Here is a 21,811-nt window from a genome sequence, read left to right on the forward strand (position 1 = left end):
GGTCACCCTGCATCTCAAGCATCCTTGAAGTATTTAAGTCCACGCCATACTGAGGCATGGCAGGTTGTTGGTTAAAAACTCTTCAACATTCACTTTGTTGTCGCAAAAATGCTACTTTATACTTATCAAACTTGGGCTTTTTTGTGGTTAACTACACTAATTAGGACACAAAAGACAGTTCTAAACTTGTTTTTTTTTTTAGCAACATGATAGCAGCAAAAACTAAAGAGACCAATTTAAAAAATTCTTTGCCAAGATGTCTTTTATGCGTAGACACAGTACTTGTTCATCCCTTCAGTCAGATGTTGTTTGTACAATTCATCAGTCAGTTTAAGTGGTTTAACAAACAAACATGTGCATTCCTCTGGAAATTGTTACGCACATGGAGTGGACTATACACAAGTCAAAACATTGTGGAAATCCTTCAGGAGCTTCAAGTTCTATTGCTAAAGGTAAATCAAAGATGACCAGAAAGTCAGGTTTACTGGAAACAAAATAAAAACAAGAAATAAAAGATGGGTCAAGTCTTTTACATATTATTATTTCTTTATCAAAGAAAAAGTCATAAAGTTCAATTAAAGCTAGATATACTTCTGCATTAGTCTTCTGTAATGTTCCAGATTTCACAACAAACATAGCCTGACAGGTACCAGCACAGAAACGCTTTGGTGACTGTAACAGATGTGATTATGCTGCAAGTAATGCTGTTTTTACACAACTTAGTTATAATGTTCCTTTGAAACAAAAATATTAAATACAATTAGCTGTAATTGTGTCTTGTGTGTTCATATTATTAATGCAATAAGCAGTAATGTCTCTGAAGCGCTGCATGTTTTCAGAATCTTGTTGAATAAGTGGCCTCAGATGTTACACACACCATCTCCTCCAGCATATTCGCTTTGTGTTGGTTTAACTTACAAGTATCATTAAACTTATATAGCTGTTGGTGAAATGACTCATAGGACTTTAATCCATTAAACTATTTGTTTGAGTCCCACTTGAAAGCAGAAGTCTTTATTTGCACTGGTTGTGTTGGGCTTTACATGTTTTTGATTAAGCAGAATCAAGTGATGCGTCCCAAATCATAAGAGTGGGAGTAGTGTAGATAGATTTTTTTTTCCAGGAGCTTTTCTTGTATTGAAAAATCAAAGTTTTGTACACTTAGTGTGAATGTAGAATTTAATTATATGCCATAAGCAACTGTTTAAGAAGATATTCATGGAATGAGTTTAATGCCAAACAATAATAAAGGAGAGAAACGTGTGTGTCGTTCAAGCTTTTTTGTGTTTTCTTTTCTTTTTACAATCAATGTTTTTGTGATATAATAATACCAGAAAAGATACAGAAGTAGATGTAAACAGAAAAGGGCTTTTTATTCCATTATAGAATTTCTTGCAGAAATGTCTCGCACTAACAGAAATGTGGTAACAGTGTGATATCTTATCAAGTGTAAAGATGATAGAGTAACTGCTGTAAATCAGGTTATTGCATAATGAAGAGATTATGTTTTCTGAACATAAATCATCTCATGAGTGAGAGTGGCTCTCAGATTATCATCCACGTTGTAATGAAGAGGGGATTTAAGCTCCTAATGTAGTGACTCATGACTAAAAATGGACATTTTAAAAGGAAAAATGCACCTCTTTCACAGAGTCCTTCGGTCCTGATCATATTTCTGTGGCACAATTGAGTCTAAATAATTCAGAAACTGCTTTATTTCTACTTTTAATATGCACCTCTATGCAAACAGAAAACTTTAGAGTGGAGTGAATCACTTGATTTCCCTCTTTGTCCTTTAGAGATCTGTAGTACTTTATAACCCGTGTTACAATAAAAACCAGAAGATAACAGAGCTCAGACCACAAACCAAACTGACCACCAACAATACCTGATTGACAATTTCTTCTCATATACTTACATCCCCTTGTCTTCAGTCCAGCCATGGACAGCTGATTGGCTACTTATCTGCCTTGTCATCTGTTAAACTGGGGCAAGTTGTTAAAACATGCACCACAGAACTTAATGGCCCCTGGTTGGATTAATTACCCCACTGGGAGCTCACACCACAGTTCCTTGGAAACCTATCAACTCTGCAAACTCTGAACTTCCTTGACACTCAGTCCCTCTGTGCTTTGTGCAAGTTTTAAGCAGGTAATGCTAAAAACCGCTGCATCTATGGAAAATATTTCACCTGTTTTTTTGTTGTTGTTGTTTTTATGTAGCGACTGATACCAGCATACAGACAGTGCATCCAGTTTCAAATGTACTTAGTTGGGTTACAAAATATTTACCAAAGTATAGGCAAAACATCAATAGTTAATTCATTTTTTGGCAAAAAGCAAGAAGAAAAAGGTTTCAATGTTTTAAATTCAGTGAATGCAGCATTATTTGATGGCAAAGCTATGGAAGGTATCATCCAGTTAAAGTCATTTAAAATATTGGCTGCAAATTTCCACTTATATTAAAATGGACTCTTTCCACTTCTATTTTGTCTTGAATCTTTACTGTGCCATTTTAGGAAACCTTCCAGTGAGCATTGCATGAATGTCCATCATCCAGATCATGAGCATTAAAAAAAAAAAAAAAAAAAAGAAAATCAACTAAAAAAAACAAAAAAAGAAACAAGCAAAGGGACTGTGATGGTTCATTTCCCAACATGTTGTATTACTAAAAAAATATCTACCCACTGAGTCATCAGCTATTGTCCATCAATACTTTGATTTATTTAGCTGTGTGGAAATGTTGGATATAGAGAGCTGACATATTGAGTTAAACAAAGCAGCAGCAGCGACTGCACTAGAATCTTGCTTTTAGCCCCGCAATCAAGAGACAGACACACAACATCTGGACAGAGGTAAGGGTGACAGGGGAGGTGTATAACCTCCTGAACATCTTGTTGCCGATCAGATGTCACCAATGAAATTGGAGTATTTTAACATTCTTGATTTATTGTTAGGAGTTGGACGTATTCCCATCCACAGCTGGAGGTTTGTGATCTTATCTGGACTTTTGTCCATCTAAAGCTGCTCCCCTCTTTTATCCAGCACAATGAAGATATATAGAATGAGTCTATAATATACAGACAGATATTATAGACTCAGTTATGGGCTGAGTTGAATTCATTATTTAAGTTTTATAAAGTGACTCTTGTGATGCAAAGAGTCTGATGGAGAATGAAAAATAACTCTCAGTCAACGACAGCTCATAGCAGAACAATTCAGGGTTAATTGTTTATGCCCATAAACACTCACAAACTGATAACCCTGAACCTAGAGCAGGTCAGGCAGACCTCAGAAAGGCCACAATCAGAAGATAACATGTTAGAACGCCTTGCCTCTCTCCTCTTTCCTGTATGGAAGGAATTTCAAGCTCATGTTTAATATTATGTCGACCTTTGGTCAAGATGTCTCACATCAGCTGCCTTGGTGGTCATTTAATGTGATCAGAATTAACCATTAGGAATTACTAAAGGAGCTTTATGAGAAGGAGGAGGAGAAATGGTAGATCAGCAGATTTGAAGGTTTGTGTTGGATGTTGGATGCTTGGATTGAGAGAAAAAAAAAACAAAAAACGGTAGCTGGTGGGAAAGATAGGCTTCTCTGTGCTTTCCAGTTCCTGCATTTTGTTTATTATGCATAAGGGCAAATGGCCTCAACTTTAAAATGAATGAAGGGAGCAGTCGGTCATCATGTAGCCTCTTCCTAGCTAAGCATCATGACCAAGTCTTCAAGCCCACTTTTTTTTACCTTCCATTTTGCTCAGGTCCTTCTTCTTATCAAGGACTAATGTAGTCATCCAAATGACCCCCAAAGCCCCAAAATTAAAGTCTTGAATGACCAAAACTCATCTTTTCCTCATGAAAATGGGAATTCTGCCTCTGCAGAATGAAGGCATAGCTCTATGTGGTAGGGCCAAAGGAAACTGGGCTTGGGTCTTGATCTGTGTGTCCTGCTGCCCATAAGTGCCGACATGTCTGCTTGTAGTTTTGACTACGCCAGATCCTGCAGACATCCCCCACGAACACAACAGCTGAATCTGTCACTGGGACTGGCCACCAACAAAGCACAGCAACCTGGGAAGTCACAACCTGCCAGTTGTAAAAATGCCTACATTTGGAAGAGTCATGATTGTTGGTTCTGTGCTCGTGTTTTGACAGGCGAGCCGAGGTAGCAAAGAACTGTGACAGGTATGCCCAATTTCAGGTGGTGTTGCTCATGGGTGTGTGTCTTTGTGTGTTCCTTGTCTCTGCTATGTGAGAAGGGGATTAAATAACTCGGTTAAGCTTTGTAAAGCACTGTCCAATTCCCTTTGGTCCAACTTAAGACTTGTGAAGGAGGCATTTCATCTAGATTAGTCACAGCTGCAGTTTCTTGTTCACACATAAAACACTTGTTCTGTCCTACGCTAATATTTCCCCCAATTTAGATCGACACATGTGTAATCCTCAAGATTGGTTACTTCCCTAAGGTGCATTGTAGCGGTGAAAGTGCCATTTAGCCATTTCACTGTGAAATTGGTGAGTCATAAATGTCATTTGCGGTTTGGACCGTGATGTTGTAATGGATGCTGGTCTGACAGGGAGGTGGGAGGTGAAGAGTGATGGAGGAGAAGACTGCTTAGAGAGGAAAAGGAGGAGGCGACAAGGATGTGAGCCCCAGAAGTGGAGGAATGTGTGTCGGAGCCAGTGATGATACCCCGTAGCAAATCTTTTAGTCTCAGTCTCTGGTCCTTGACCTGAACTTCCATCTTCTACTGCCACATTGTCCCGCAAACGGCATGTAGGACAGTGATGATAGTATCATTAGATTTATGGTTTGGTCTCTCTCTTTTTTTTTTTTTTTTGCTGGATAAGTTTTGGCTGCCTTTTCTCGCAGCTGTTCCCATTTGGACAGGAAAGTCTCCATCTTTGTGTCTGACTGAACAATAGTGTTTAGCCAAGGTTTCCATAGAAAATGCTTGATTACTTTACTGTAAGCTTCCCAGAAAACAACATTTTGGAAAGTGGTTTTTCTGTGTGCCTGTGTTTGTGTTATCTCTTCACACTGGTCAAATTGTAGACCTATGTGTGTCAATATTTGAATGCAGCCACTTTGTCAGCTTTACACCAGCATGCAGTACCATTAAACATCTTCTTTTATTTGTATATGGAAGCAGTCGCTTGTGCTTTTCTCAAGCTCTAAAACAAACGGAGGGGTTGCAATCGCTGAGTGCGCCTGGATATTCAACTGTGGGACTTGTGAGCTGATTTAAAAATTTGTCACAGTTATGTTTTTTTTCTTACCCATAAAAAGAGCAATGCTTTGTTTGTCCATGGACTGAGAACGTCAACTAAAATATATGCTGATAGTGATATAAACATAATGTCATGTCAGTTTATCCAAGATGTTATACTGTATCACATAATATGACTGTTGCGTATGCAATACTTGGTTTTAATGGATGGTATCACTAGATAATTAAAAGCATGAATTAATTATGACTTATTGCCGCTTGCCGTGGTGTCTGCTGTGTTAATGCAATGCCAAACAGATTTTTTGCTGTAAGGCATGGTCATTTCTTTCTGAAATTCAAGCAGGGAATTTTCAGGAAAAAAAATGCACATAAAGGCTTCGGCATGAATATCTTTCAGTACAACAGTGGATATTGAAAAACAGAATTTTACTTTTTCTTTTTTCCAGCATCAGCATTTGAAACTGGAAAAAAACCCTTTAGAATCGTGGATGCCAAATATCGAACTTTAACAGATTTGTGTTTCCTCCTGTTTTTAAGGCTTACTTTATCATATGTCACTACAAAAGGTTCTTTTGTTCTTATAATGAAAGAAAAGTTTACCAAGACAAACCATCAAGAAAAAAAAGGATCAAACTGAAACAACCTGAATAACAATTTATAAAGTACACCACAGAACTGAATGGTCCTGAACTGATTATTAGCAGATCAGTTGAAGTTATTGTGGTTTGGTCAACTTTTACAACATAATCGTTAACTGTCACAGCAGATAAATGAGCTTTATTATAAGTTTAATATTGCATATAGACAACAACAGACTTGTGTCAGCCTTCAGCTTTCTTCAGAGCCAAATCTTACCCATTCTTGATGTTTTTCAACACCTCTTTCTGCACACTAATGACACTTTGAGTGCCAATCTTTTCTCCATTCTATTCTATTCTATTCTATTCTATAGTCATTTAGCAGATGCTTTTACCCAAAGTGACTTACATATGAGAGTAAGAACAACACAAACACAAAATCAAACAGCAGAGGACATCATAGGAAGGTGCTAGTGGACTGCTGGAGTCCAGTTGGACGCCGGTCTTGACGTGTAATGCTACAGGCTTTTTTTTTTTTACCCACCCACAATATTACCTCTGTTAAAATAAAAAGCATAAATACAATAATATTGTTTGCAAAAAACTGGGCTAAGTTCTATTGATTTCTGTATACATACACAGAGAAACCATATCTACAGATCAGTAGTCTGAGGAGGGCTTGGTGCTCAACATTCCACCAGTGTCAAAGGTGTAATTTAAATATCTGTTCATATTTGCTTAGTAATAGGTGAGACGTATCACATGCCTTACTGAATTGTGGATATTTAGGAAAAGGTTCACACTGGTACTATCTGGTTAAATGAACCGTGGAATGTGTAACATCCTGAAACTTAATGTTTCAGCTCAAGGGAGCTCTCAGTTACCGGTGCTCTTCACCTGGTAGACATCTATTTCCAGGAAGCTCAGGTCATGGGACTCTGGCTCTTTGTCTGTACTGATAATTTATGCTATGGCCAGTAAAGATGCCATTAAAGCCATTTTGGGTGTCTTTTCCATCCTTTTTAATCTTTGGAGCCACAATGCTATAGTACGCTTCCACAAATACTATGGTTCATTTGAAGTTGCGTGAACACTCATTGAGACCCTAGCGTGGACCGAAGAAGCGAACTGTGGTATGCTTAAAAACTCTGGATCTAGGTTCACTTGTAAGTGGTCCCTACTGTAGTCTGCTATCAGTGTAAAAACACACAGACAATCAAGGGATCTACATATTCAGCAGTTCTTGGTTGTTTGTTTAGGTAATATTAAGTAGGTTTCTGAGTTTAGAACTCAGTGCTTCTGACTCATTTTGATAGGATGCTGAAATTCGTTATGTACATTTTTGAGATGCTGAAATTCGTTATATACATTTTTGGAGTTGCCATTTCCCTGTAAAAACTGCACTTCACAACTTTTTCTGTCCAGGGGCATCACATGACAACTGCAATTTGCTTTACGGCACCACATCACATGCCAGCAACAGGATATCGACAGACTGGGTGCTTTGAATGCACACTAAGGCTGACTCAGCAAAAAAAAAACAACAACAAAAAAAACAAAGTGACATTGCTATCGAAGTAAAGAAAAAAATTAGAGAGGGGGACAGTGTTAAAAAAGGTCAACCGTCAACACTGGACTGAATATTATTAGCAGGAGAGGGCTCAGAGAGGCTACAGGATAGAAGATATGTGGAAAAATAGAGAGGCAAAATTTGCCAAAATTCATTACAACAGCCTTAAACTGTTGAACATTTTAGATCAGATCTACCAAGATCCCAGTTTGCAAGCAACAATTTACGTGTGCAAGCTAGAATGTTTTGCGAGGCCCTGAAACACAGTTTGCGGGTGATTTATTAAGATTGATTGTGTAAATGGGGGTAGGTGCAAACGAGTTTTAGACTCTTTTAAATGAGGATTTTGTGGTTTTTAGCATAGCGAGAGAAAACATGAACTACAGCAAAGAAATATGACTGCCACACAAATAAATGCTGTATGGGAGTGAATTTCCTAAAAAGGTAAAGCTGTTGGTAAAACAATGTGAACAGTGGATGAAGTAAATAGATGGTATAAAGACATTAGAAGGTGAACAAAAGAAAACTAGCATAGACCTAACACAGGTGGGGCTGTGGGATATATGCCCTGTAAAAAAGAAAGAAAGCATGAATGGATATGACAGTCTCTTGTTTCTAATACAGGCCTCATTTATTTTTCCAAAGGATTTCATAAATACACCCATCTACAAGCCAGCTGTTTACAAACTCAGCTGCTCACAACATGGAGAATAGAAGAATGTTTTTAGATAATTGAAGAATCATGCACCGACTTGAGATATTTTGCACATGGGCGTAATCATTTGCTCTTTTTACTCTAAGAAATCGAGAAAAAAAAAAAACTGCCAAGTGCGTAGAAACCTAATAACAGTGACCATTTGATAACACGTTCCAACCTGTGATATGCAATATTTGTCATTTGCAGGTATGCGTGACTCCTCTCCAAATCCATCCTGACTTTCTCCAACATCTCCAAAAAGGCAATGCTGAATAAGAAATATGTTTTTTGATTATTGTTTCATTGTTCACCCTAAACATATTCATGTGAAGGTGAAAAAAGAGTTCTCTACGTCTCCGTTCTTTGCTTCGATGTCTTCTTCTTGTGACATCAACCACAGCCATGTACACAATTATGTACATGGACTGTTTGCATGTCCTTTTGGAAAAAAATAAATAAAGGTGCAATTTCTGTGAGCAAAATTGCTATCATGTTTGATAGATTATATTGCTAAATTAAAATATTTACTTTTTCTCCTCCCAAAATGTGCAAAATAGCTTGTAATATTGCAAATTCATCAATGCAGACGTAGTAACTAGATGACGACGCCATACTTTGCACCTATAAAAGATCCAACCCTTCGTGCGGTTAATAAATCAGTTTGTATTTTTTGCTTGTGCAGTGAGCTTGCACACATTTTAGTAAATGCAAACCTTTAGTAGATCCTGACCTTAGTGATTTTAAAGTAAAATAAAACATTACTGCTGGAATTCCATCCAACTATCCATACTTATCTACATACATCTGTACAATTATGCATCAGTCCATACCAGCTTAGGTCATTGAAGCCTAACCAAGCCTAACCCAGGTCCTGTTCGAAATCTTTGGTTTTAAATTCAGTAAAATTAACCTTTTGTGTCATTCATCATTTTAAAGGAAAAGACTATAGCAAAACTTTGAGCCAGTCAACATCAGTTAAAGGTTAAGCTGTTGTAGAAATATCTTCCTGAGCTAGACATTGTAAAACACTGACATCACTCACTCTTGAATGCATCTGACATCACTCTGGGAAAGACTTCACTTTATTCCAGCCAACGTCTTCACTGGTAGTGTGATTAAAGGAATGTTGTATATGATAGAAAACATTTGGCATAGTCAAGGCATTTGAGAAGATATGATCTGAGACATAACACAGGTGGTCAGGTTCATGCTGCAGATGCAGCTCATTTCCTTTCTGACAGCCTACTATTTCCTGCTCTTGAGATGTTTTGGATATTTAGGACTTCCTAAATATCATTCCCAGTGCTTAAATGTCCAATAAGAATCTCCAACAGAAGCTTCTGTTGAGATTGCAAATGTAAGTTAGGAAACATTAGGAAAGAACAGGATAAAAGGTCAGTCTGAGTGGCGGGGGCTGATGCACTTAAAACAGCTAGACCAACCCAGGATGACAGCACAGATGGAAGAGGCACATGCTTCTAGGGCTGTGACAATATGTTTCTGTCGATTCAATTTGAAAAGATTCAATTCTGATTTTTTTTGGGTCTATTTAAATTATGATTCTCATGATTCCCCAATATTGCTGATTTTTGTAGACTAAATACAAAAAGAGAGTACAAAACTATTTTTACTCATCATTTTTCTTGATTTGATTTGATTTGATTTGATTGAAAATCAAGATTGAAAAAAATCGAATATCAGGATTTTTTGCTTTACATTTTTTAAATAGATTTTTTTGTTAATTTTTTTTTTTCAAATAAATGAAAATAATTCATAGTAAAATATTTGTAATTTTTATTATTTTTATTGATGTTTTTACTTGTCTTCTTGGGCATTATAGCAGCAGAATGATGGCTTGGCTACTGTGTTGTCTTTTTCCTAATTTAAATCAAGAAAAATGACAAGTCAAAAAAGTTTTGTACTTTTTTTTGTTGTTTTGTTTTTTATTTTTCAATTCGATTTTCCCACCTCTACATGCTTCATATTTGTGCTATTGTAAGTTAACTGATTAATGCAGTAGATGGCATGTGGTGTTTACTTTGTGCATAGAATACATCGAATTAGTGGAGGCCTTTCTTAATTCTGTCAAAACAAACCTGTTCTTTTGCGGGGGTTCTTTTTACATTTGTCCTTCACCTTTCATGCCATCTCCTCATCGTAACTGAACCAGAGTTACTGTGTAATTTTACCAGCCATAGTAGAAATTGACTGGAGGCTTGATAGAAGTAGCAGATTGGGAGTCAGATCCAGCTGTAATTCAGACAAACTAAGAGTTCTCATGTGTTCATGCCTACAGCCTTGAAGGTCTTTCCTGTCAGAACAGATGCTTTATTCATCTCCTTCTTCCTTTTATGCTCCTGCTGGTGCTTGAGTTCCATCAGCTTTTTGAACAATGACTATTGCTCACTTTTGTAGCTATTTTTCCAAAGCCTTAATCAGATAACTTTAGGTAGGAAACAAGCTAAGCAGATTATATGAGAGGGTTCACTTTAGGAGAAAAGGATATTTGCTAATCTTTGGATGCATAGCTGAGTTGAAGGGTCGTTTAAAATTGATAGGGGTGCAGATCTGTCGCCAAGTTTTACTATCTTTACAAACTCATGGTGGTGAAATCTGTAAGGGCAGTCTCTATATGTTCAAAGAACAATGATGTAATGGTGATATAGCTGATTAGGACTGCTATAGAATCAGGCGACTAACAAAGAGCAACTCTGTCTGTTAGATTCCTATAAATGGATGTGTATGCTATGATAATGGGGTAAAAGGCTCAATGATCCATTTGCTTCTTGTACGTAGTTTCTGAAGTCCAAAATAAAAAAACTTCTTTTCTTGTCCTGGCAACTTCCCCGTATTCTCACATTGGCTTATACATGAATGTAAAATAAGTTGATTTATTTGACCAACATCTGATACCACCAGCATGACTTCAGACCCTTATTTTACTTTAAAACAAGTGAGAATAAATGACTTCTTTTACTTTTTCTGATATATGTTAATTTGTGTGAGAAACTTCTAGGCTGGAAGTATTGAGTCAGTCCTTAAGTCACAGAGGTCATTCCTTGTCCTCACGTGCTGACGTTAGTCTCAGATACTAGAGCACTCTTGAGAGAGACGCAAGACGGACCCAGCCCCTTCTTGTCTTTGTGCGCATAAAAGGCAAGGAAGAGGCCTTCCTTCTTAGAGAAAGAATGGCTTCCTCAATCCCATATCCGGTGGCAGAGTGCTGCATATTTACTGACTATGCCACTGGCAGAGCTGAAGCGCACAAGAAGTTAACAAGCCCTTTCACAAAGAAAATAAACATCTTAACAATGTGATTGTTGCCCCCAATTCCATCACCACCCCCTGACCATTTTCTCCTTCTCACTACCTCCAAAGTAGTTATTTGTAGAGAAAAAAAGGCATTTTTATTTTCTGAAAATTTTGATTTAAATGGAAAAAAACAATAACAATAAGAGGAGACATAGAGGGACTGTTTCCATCCACCTTATTTCTGTGGGATTGACTTGAAATGTTATTATTCTAGTGGAAACAATACGTTCCCAGACTAGTAGTATGTGGGCAGATGAACAGAGCTCTGCATGGAAAAGCAAAAAAGCCATTTCTCCCACAAGCAGAGACAACACAACAGAGACAAGATCTTATAGTTAGCTTGCCAAGTTTCTGCATTCTGGTATTTTATTTATTTACTTTTTGCATTTAAGTGCTAGAAAGTGTTGTTTCCACCCTTGTTTAAAAGCAAGTTAGGGTGGAGCACTCCAGTGTTTTTATGGCTAGAACTGGAAATTCCCCACTAAGACCAAAAGGTTAGTGAGTCTTGCTTAATTTGTTAACAAGCGAACATTTCATCCACATGCACTTCCTCATATGCACAAAGTCTGAGAAAGAGCTAGTTTATCAAGATTATGCTGAAAGCTCTGAGGTTTCAAATCCCCTCTAATAACCTGCATGGAGGTGGCAGGTCAATGGGATGGTCCTGTGTGGGTCATGTGACAGGCCAAGATGGGATGACAATGGACTTGCTGATTAAGAAAGGTCACCAACCTTTGTTAGAAGACAGGAATATTATTTAGGAGTGGTGGTGAATTCAAGATGCAGCTGTGGAAAAGACTTCTAGCTGTTTGCTGTTGATTATCGCAGATATAGTGTTATAATGAGGTTTAGGGGCATACTTGATTTTTTTTTTTTTTTTTTTAATTACTCAACAAGAACAGAGTCAGTCAGCTGGAATTATCATACTGTTGCAGAATGACAATTAATAATGATTTACATTACCTAACATGCCCTGCAATGGACTGGCAAACTGTCCAGGGTGTACCCTGCCTTTCGCCCAAAGACTGCTGGGATAGGCTCCAGCTTCCCGCAACCTTTCATTGGATTAAGCGGTTAGGATAATGAATGAATGATTACCAATTTGCTAATTTGTGTTTTTGGGTGGAGTACCTGAAGTTGTACTGTTGAAAAGGACCATATTCCATATTCATTCAGGAATATTCTTCTTCATTGTGTCACATATCCACATATTGCCATGTTTCTCAACTAAATTTGTCTTCTTGATGCTCTCATTGATAGAAATTCAGTCTATGCCCTATATTTGATGATGACAGTGGTTATGTATAAACAGATTGTTTATCAAAAATTCTATCAACCTGTTCCCTTGTGTCTTTCTATAGTCACATTATGTTTTTTTCTGAAAAAAAACAAACAAACAAAAAATGACATTTTCCATGGAGCCATTGCTATCTTAAAGCTTGCCAATCTTTTGGGATTTACATACTTTCACAATGTCTGAAATCACTTTTGCTTACATCCATTAAATGTGTGTGTTTTTAATTTGTTGAGGTATGAGCTGTTCTGTTTATGTGAGTGAACTGCTCTCTGCAGATGCATCTGCTTTTGGTTATGAGCCCTGAATTATTTCCGTGGCATAGACGGAACCTGTTGCCTGCAGGCAGAAAAAGTCATGTTTTACCAAGTTAATCTTAGCAAATAAACACTCAACTTCTTTCACATAAACAGAAAAAATAGCTTTATTTTATTGCACAATATGAACATGTATTGAGTGTCCAGATTGGACTCTGATCTTGGCATTCTCTGGAGGACTGTTGTGTAACTACTGTTTGAGTCTGTGTGGGTCATTTATTAAAATGAATATAGGAAAGTTGACCTAGGGACGCTAATTTAGCAGAAAAATTAACTCTGGTTTCTTTTATCCCCTGTAAAAACTCCATTTATCACTTTTATTTTTCCCCAATTACAGTATGTAATATATGTTCAGTGAACTTTAGAAGGGCTGACATGGAACCAACTTTTCCCTCTTGTAAACTTAAGACAAGCTAATATTTAATCATTTAGCCTTATATTTAGCAAACAAATTGTAGAGGACAATGTGTGCGACTATGTAATTTCCAGAAAGGAGACAAAGTTTTTCCTAAACAATTTAAACACCCCAATTAAGATTTTAAACCCCAGTGTGATTATTTCTTTTACAAAAAAATGAAAATGAAAATGTCCAACGCTGCCCCACAGCAACTCCTAAAGTATAAACAAAATTTAAAATATATTTGAATTATTTTCTTAGATACTAAGGGACAAAGTGACAAACTCAGATCTGGTTTTACTTTTGTTAAGATTCCAGAAACACTTGATTTTTTTTTTTTTCCAGATCTTTTTTTACTGCAATTTTTTGGGGCTTGAATGGGGCAAATTCACTCCACTGCACCCCTTTCTTCAACACGGTTTGGCTCTTTTGAAATCTATCAAACAGCTATGCAAACACTAATTTAAACATAAACAACACAACTAATATTTGAAGCTCTTCAATAAAATACAGTACCTAGCTTGAGAGCTAATGTAGCGCACACAGCAAACGGCTCAGACGAACGTGAAAATGAAACTGAAAAACCCTGACGTGTCCCCTGTCTGCTTTTCAGACACAGTTTTATCATGTTTCTTCTTTAAGCCAAATCCCAGATGATGATGCTGATGAAGACGGAGGGAGAGCAACATAGCAACCAGTCTATCCCTTCTCATTTCTATGTTTGAACATCTTTAGCTCATGACCTTGATTCATTACCATTTGTTGTACCTTTCACCTTAGATGTGGCCCAAGGACGCGGAAAGGAAGCATGGGTAGAGAAGATTCTAGACAACAAACTCTAAAGTATCTTAAACAAAAATATTTTATTTCTTTTCAAAATAGGTCACCTTTCAAAATCTGAAAAGGGGTAGCAGTGAATTTACATGCATGGACTATGGGGAAAGATTGAGTTAATCCTTATTTTACCCATCACTTCCCAACACTCATTTACATCTGCCAATTTTGCTTTTACTCACTATTTGGTTAGGCTTAATCAATACCATTTTGATGTTTAGCAAAACATCAGGACTTGGTTTTAATGGACTCTCTTAGAATATGGAAGACATGTGGATTTCTGTGCCATCGACAAATTGAGGGAATGAAATAAACCACTATTTGAAACATATTACTATATAAATTATTTTATGATTCACTGTGAAACTGAACTTTATTGTCAATCTAAATAAATAAAATGGCTTTTTTAAAATGACCTTTTAAATGTTTCCTATGAGACTGGGCTGGATATCTTCCTCATCAAAAGCAAAGCTCCATTTTACGCGTATGCTGCCCACCTTCATGCAGACACACATAAGCTTGTTTACAGAGACACTTGCGCCCAGAGCCTCGTCTTCCAAGTATGGCAGTCAGACAGAAAATTCCCCTCCTCCATGGCTATTCGCTCATCTTGGCTTCAGAACCGGAGAAGGCCAGGAATGTTAAAGCGGCACAGTTCAACCCAGTGCAGGCTAAAAAACGAAACAAAACAGAAAATGTATTAGTTGACCTCCGCTCATCTTCTATTATTTTAGCTTTTTTCATGTTTATTTTACTCCAACTCCTCTTGTTTCACTGTGTGTAGCTGTCATGAGAACAGAATATTTGTGGTGATGTGCACCTGTGGTCATGAGCATAAAACAACACTCAAACCACAGCAGAGCAGTGAAGCGATAACTGCGTCCATACATTGTCAGTACGTCAAAATCATCTGAGTGATTCCAAAACTACCTTTTATTTTAAATATGTGCTAATGTTTTATTACTATGTGCTATAGTCTGTATCGTAATGCGCTCCATAACCAACATTCAGTGCTACTTAATGAGTCCTGCTGCCAAGATACATCCATCTGTTTTTAATGGAGAAAACTATCCTGATTGTCTCCGTATGGTAGCTTTGATCTGTGGTTTAGTACATCTTTATGGATGACTTACAAGGGCTAAACATGTATGCCACTGTTTTGAACTGACCATGACTTAGCAGGATCCTTTATCGCTCATAATGAGGATTCTGTACACAGCAGATTGCCTTGAAATAGCCATGTAGAAATTATGGGCAAGTTTAAGGGATGCATAAGACTGACTCATCAACATGGGAGAAAAAATGTGCAGTTTTGGTGTATTTATTATTTCAGTCAATTCACAAGAAGACTGATGTTTGTGTGAAGGATCGGGGATATGTTAACAGCTTAACATTATTTACAGTCAGGACATAAAGCTAAAATGTTTGGATGTCATTAAGATTAAAGATTTGAGCCAACATGAAAGTTCATACTCTGTCTCACAACAATATGGTAAAGCTCATTCTCTGAAACTGGCTTTAGAGGGATTGCGAAAAGTGTAGACAGCAGGGATTTTTAAGTGTTTTGTTTGTTTTATTTGAAGGAGTTATTCCTCTCCTCCACAGTTTCAACACCATCAGCAGCGCTGTTCTGAATAAGAGGCATGCAAGTATTCTGGTAACATAGATTTGGGAAATGTCGGCAGCCTCCATAACTGCATCATATAAAGAAACTTATTGTAGAGATTTGCCAGTGGGACAGTGTGAGGAATGCAGAAACAAGCTCGACAAAAGTTAAAAATGTGCAACTGAGTTATCTGCTTTGTTTCTCAGTGAAATCCATATCAATGTGGAAGGAAGACTCCTCTCCGCTCCCCCACAGCTGAGGAAATAACTTTACAGGCAAATCATTTCTACATTTTAAAGCTACTGATCCAGGAAAGAGGATTTTTCTTTAAAATGAAGTAAGCAACAAGAGCATAAAAAGAGATTTTTACAGAGCATGTTGGAACTTTTACATGATGATCAGCTGGTTCACGTCTTTACATGCGTGAATCTAAAAGAGATGAATTCATTTAATTCATTTCACACAGAAATTACAGTAAGCGCCGAATGTCTTGCCTGAATCTCATGATACAGCCAGAGAGCCTCAAGTTGTTTGCATTATATTTGTGTTTTATTTGTTTGTGTGTAAACTAATTATGAATGGGAGAGGATAGGAGGGCTTTGCAATGGCAAAACCTCCCACATTTCAATGTAAAGCCTCACCAGGATACTCCAGAGGTTTGTAAAGTACTTAAGCAGTGGTGGGAGGTTATAACGTGTGGAATGTGGCAGGAATGTGATGTCGTTTTAAAGAAAAGCCTGCCGATGACATTGACCAGATGTTTGTGTGATCTTTAGTTTCCCTTAACATAGAGGGGGAGACACAGCGAAACTGTTACAGCTGTTGTACATGTACGTCCATGCAGAGCAGCTGCAGTGACGGAAATTTTTCCGCCCTCATGTGGGAATCCTCAGAACTGCTGTGATACTGTTAAAGAAAGCTGTGCACCAAATGTGTTCAGTAGGATCAGATTTGTGCAAATTTTGGAATTGTTTCATGCGTGATAGATAAGTTGAATATTCTGTTTGGCTGCTTTTCTATGTTTCTGAGTGGATTTACCCACTGTGGAAAGATAAGAGGTTCTGAATCAGACAATCATAAAAGACTTAAATGACAAACTTAATGACTGTGTTTGTTGAGCTGCAAAAAAAATACATTTTGTGGATTTTGGCAAAGTTGCCTTGCAAAAACACAGAAACCTTGTCCCCCCCCATGCATTCCTCATCTTCTGTGTTAAATGAAGTTGCAATCCCTCACATCTGCAACAAAATGTTTAATAAAAAACCTGAAGTTGGGAATGCAGAATGATTCAGGTGTTTAAGTTGGCATATCACATTGATTGGGTGTGGAAAAGTTGTAAGATTTCCACCTTTTTGCTGAAGGTTTTCATTTGAAGAGTTCATCTACTGTGCTTTTAGATTTTTCCCTTAGTGTTTCCCCGCTGGTTGGTTTGACCCGACTCAAACAAACACTGCACAGCTGTCTGACATTTCTGACCCATGGAGGAGGGTTAGAGGAGCTTAAAAACGCATTTCACACAGTCTGTGACAAAAACTGCAGCCTCACAAACTTAAAGAGCTCATGTTTTGGGACAAATGTAGGTCTGTTCCACTGAAGCCACCCTGTAATAGTCTGTGTTTCCCTCTAGTTTCATTCCATTATTACTCCTTCTTTAGTATCCACGAATACAATACGAAGCTCTTATATTTCTTTTACACTAAAAGTGTTTGTGCTAATGTGGGGATCTTTTGACCTGCAGTTTCCAGCTGGATGACACCTTGACTCTCACAAGCAAACATGACTCATCAGTTCCTCTCCTGGGTTCATCTTAGAACTGGGCTTTTCATATTTAATGATGTCAGACTTATCAAGAAAGTGTTGTTGAAACTATGGGCCTTTCGGAAAGCGGCTTCACCTATGTCATCCGCAGCGCCTCTGACACGTAGCATCAAGCATCAAGAAGCTTCAGTCCACATCATGATGGCCTGTTAATATCCCACAAATGTTAGCAGCCGCACCCATTCAGTCTTCCACTGCTATTGGCATTTTTTCTGTGTGCTTTATATTCTGTTAAAGCAAACCTAAAGTCATGTTTCCATGCCAACTCCAGCAGCAGTAAACAATCACAAGCACTCTGTCATATGAACATAATTATGACAAGGCAGTGTATCGTGCGGTACCCAGTAAAAGTAAGCAGGATCTCCCAGCAGACATCATGGTGATTTTCACAGTTTGGAGACATCTAAACTTGCCATCCAGACTTGGGAATGATAGAAACCACTTGTCTTGGGACACGTGAGTCTGTCTGCTGCAAGCGTTTACTGGATCGGATACAGTTCCTCCATAGCTCAGTGACTCACAAGCTACTGGATATTAACAGTGAACAGTAACATTCATGACTCCAAGGCCTCAGTCTGTTTGCTCTGTGAAAGATCATGCTGTTTGGGCAGCGCAACACAATCTTCATCTCTTTTATTTTCACACGGTCTCCAGTTCTACTAACATTGCACAAGATGCAGCATTCCAAATGATCATTGAATTTATGTAAAAATCTACAGTTGTGATGAAATGGGAACAAAGTCTGTGTCTTTACAAGCTGCAAGTAATACAGTATTAAAACGCAATTTTAAACAGGTTCTTTGTTCATCTGTTTATCATGTGTTGAGAGTACAGGTTCATCCTTTGAGCTGGGTGATATTTTATGCTTCACTGATTCTTAGGTCAGTGTACATAAACACAAACCCCTGACAATGAAATATTGCTCAACATCACCTGAGAAATTACAAGGAAAAAATCTTGGTTGCTGGAAGCAAACTGTAGAAACCAGTGATGGGTAAAGATTTTTGCAGATGAGAGATTTTTTGAGTACCTACAAGTCCTATAAGTAGATGAATACTTTTATTGTGGTGGTTGCTATTTGACACCATTGCTGTTTTATGGCATAACCTGTCAGGTAAATTGGAGCCGTGAATCCCTACTTTTAATTAAACATTGTGTTGAGTAAAGTTAAATACCTTACTTATATGCTGATGTGGAAGCTGAAATTGCATCAAACCAAAACTCTGAAGTGAAGAGAAACCACCTTGACAACGTAAGGTTAAATGTCCAGCACAGTCTGTATCATCATTTTATCTTGGTTTTGTGTGTGTGCACACAAATCTCCATGATGTAGAAATGATTTCCATGTTGGCATAGCCAGACATCAGAACCCTCATTCTCCTATGTACCTGAGGATTATAATGATAAGGTCCTTAAGATCATCTTTAAGTACAAGTCCCAGATACCAAATCAAACAGATCTAATCTGTGGTTGCAGGAGTCATTAAAAAGACACGCCTTTTGTGAAGGTGTCATGTGGGTCTTTGTGTTGTCAGTCCCATCTGGTGTTTGGGTTTATGGTGATGCATAACAGATATAGAAGGAAAACAAACTGAGAAATCAAAGACTCGCCACTTTGGTCTACCTGCAGACTATTGAACTGTGTTTGGGCATCCAGCCAGTATCCCTCAGAGTGGAGCTTGTCGTCATGTCCTCATTGTGTGTACTGGCGTGAAGCTTGCGGTCCCATGGTCACACCTTCTAATGTGCAGGAATGTCTGCTGAGTTGAGTTGTGTCTGAAAATGGATGACAAAAACTGCACGCAGTGTAATTCTGAGACATACAGAGGAAGAGGCGGATAAGGGAGCACTTATCCTCCAACAGCTGGGATTTACCTTACCAGCAGCGGCTCTGTGCAAGCATGTTCCACCGATGCATTAGTGTGCATTCGCTGCCTTGGTGAGGTGCCAAAAAAAAAAAAACCCTGCTAATCCAGCACCAGGAACTTTTATTGCTATGAATGAACAGGTTTGCCCTAATAAAACACATATGTGCTCCTTTCCAAGAGTCAGTATTTGTTTCCTCCATTTGTATTGTGACACTAATCTAATCTGAAGCAGGTGTTTGTAACGCTTTCCTGTGGCCTGGCGAAAAAAAAAAAAAACTGAGTGTGAGGTGTTTTAGAGTGCTGGGTTGGGAAATGGCAAAGTAAAGCAGACCATGGATAAGCTATAAACTATACGAAAAGAAAAACTGGAGCACGTTGCGCGACATCCTGGGAATGTAGTGTGGTTGCTGAGGTTTCCAGTGGTTTATTGTGCCACACACTGAATCAGTTAGCAGGTATTTTGGAACATTAGAAAGCAGATAAGTGGTAAAGTCAAAGATCGACGTAAAGCAAATGTAGATATCAAGAATGATTTGTGGACAAAATATCAGGTTTAGAAAGCCATTGAAAACCATTATCTCCGGTTACTGAGCTGTTTATTTGTCGTTGCCATCTGTGAGAATGAGAGACAGAAATATGTGTGGTTAGAGTTACTGTTTACCCTCATCCCAAGCCTGCAGGGCCAGTTCAGAGCTCTGACAGGATGTTGGCCGGTAGCCTTACACGTGAGTCTAGCAACAGCTGGAAGAGGGAGAGAAATGGAAGAGAGGAGCAATGGAAGACAGAGCCAAGACAGTGCAGGCCAGTTCCCAGGCTCTGGCCTCTGGAGACCCCAGAGGAAAGGAAGCAGGGTGGGGGTCGGTGGTGGAAGGACCCAGGCCAGCTGCACTGATGTGCATTGCCTACAAGTAGCTCTATATGTTGGTACAGCATATAGCGGGAACTTAACGGCAAAGATTCAATGAACTGAAACCAAAGAAATTGTTTTTAATGGCCTCATCTTTACTGTATCACTTCACAGTTACTGCTTATCAGCTTCTTTTCTTGTAAATATAAATATGTGTGTGTGCATGAACTTATATTTATTAAGTTTGAAATATAACTACTTCATAAAGATAAAGAAATGAATAGGGTGTGTATTACAGTAAACTGTTTATATGATAGAATATGATGTATTATGGTTAAAGTACTGGATATAACATGAAAGGACATGACTTGCATGCATTTAGTATGTAAAAATGGATGTACATAGGAACGAATCTACATAAAAAACGGATTTGAGTATGTAAATAGCTTGTATTTCATAGTTGAACAGAAGTGCTGTCTAACTTTTACAAGTTTTTTTTTTAAATTTTTTTTATTTTTTTTTTATATGTTATAATTGTGCCGGACGCCAGGACGAATAGCTGTAGCTTGCTACAGCTAATGGGGATCCTAAATAAGCTAAACAAAACTAAACTAAACAATGTCATTAGATATTATTTTATAATGACAATAAAAAACAGTAATTTTCATTTAAATAAAGCAAGTGTTTATCCCCCCAGCAGTGATTTAACATGCAGGTATTTGCTTTTTCTTCCATGAACCAGTCATTCATTTTTATGTTTCTTCTCTTTTGCAGGGTTGCGGTGCATCTTGTGGAAAATGTGACTGCAGTGGTGTGAAAGGAGCAAAGGTGAAAATCCAATTTGTTTTTGTTTCATTCATCTGTCAGTGCTGATATATCCTATCATTCTATTTTAGGCATTCAAGTAAAAAGTGGAAACTTTGTGAGTTATGGTCAGCAGTGATATGTGATTGTGTTTACAATGTTCCAACTAAAGGGGGTTCACTCAGTAGGTCAGACTGAAGTGGAAAAGAAATGCAAGGGGCTCCATCATGGAACAGAGAACAGGACGTGAACAAAGATCAGCTTGAATTAGAGCGTGTCCATGCACACAACTGGGCTGAAGGCCTTTTCCCATCTGATGGAGAGAAGCTGAGAGTTACAGATGTACAAGTAGCCACAGATTGGCTGTGCGCCCCTGAGCTGTCAGCACTCTGGCATAAGAGTTGATCACTGACCTGAAACATGAAAAATTGACATTAGCTCAGTAGGACAGAAGAACTTAAATGACTTCTTTTTTTCTATATATTCGCTCTGATACAAGTTTTCTGTTTAATTGAATTTAACAATGACAATGATATAACTTTTTTTTTTTTTTTTTTTCACATTTCTGTGACTAGTCTGGTCTAAAAACAAATAATCTGTCAACATGTTCAGTAAAATGCAGTTCCAGACCTGCGTAT

General features: G+C 37.9%; 1 protein-coding gene across 1 annotated transcript in view; it reads left to right on the top strand.

Annotated features, from left to right (window-relative positions):
• col4a1 (collagen, type IV, alpha 1) overlaps window positions 1-21,811 on the top strand; it is a 54,314-nt gene that overhangs the window by 1,315 nt on the left and 31,188 nt on the right. The window contains exon 2 of the mRNA XM_079254050.1: window positions 21,144-21,197. Coding sequence (XP_079110176.1) covers window positions 21,144-21,197 — 54 coding nt within the window. The remainder of the gene's footprint in view (window positions 1-21,143; window positions 21,198-21,811) is intronic.

The sequence above is a fragment of the Telmatherina bonti genome, assembly GCF_933228915.1.
Source record: "Telmatherina bonti genome assembly, chromosome: 15".
Classification (NCBI taxonomy): Eukaryota; Metazoa; Chordata; class Actinopteri; order Atheriniformes; family Telmatherinidae; genus Telmatherina; species Telmatherina bonti.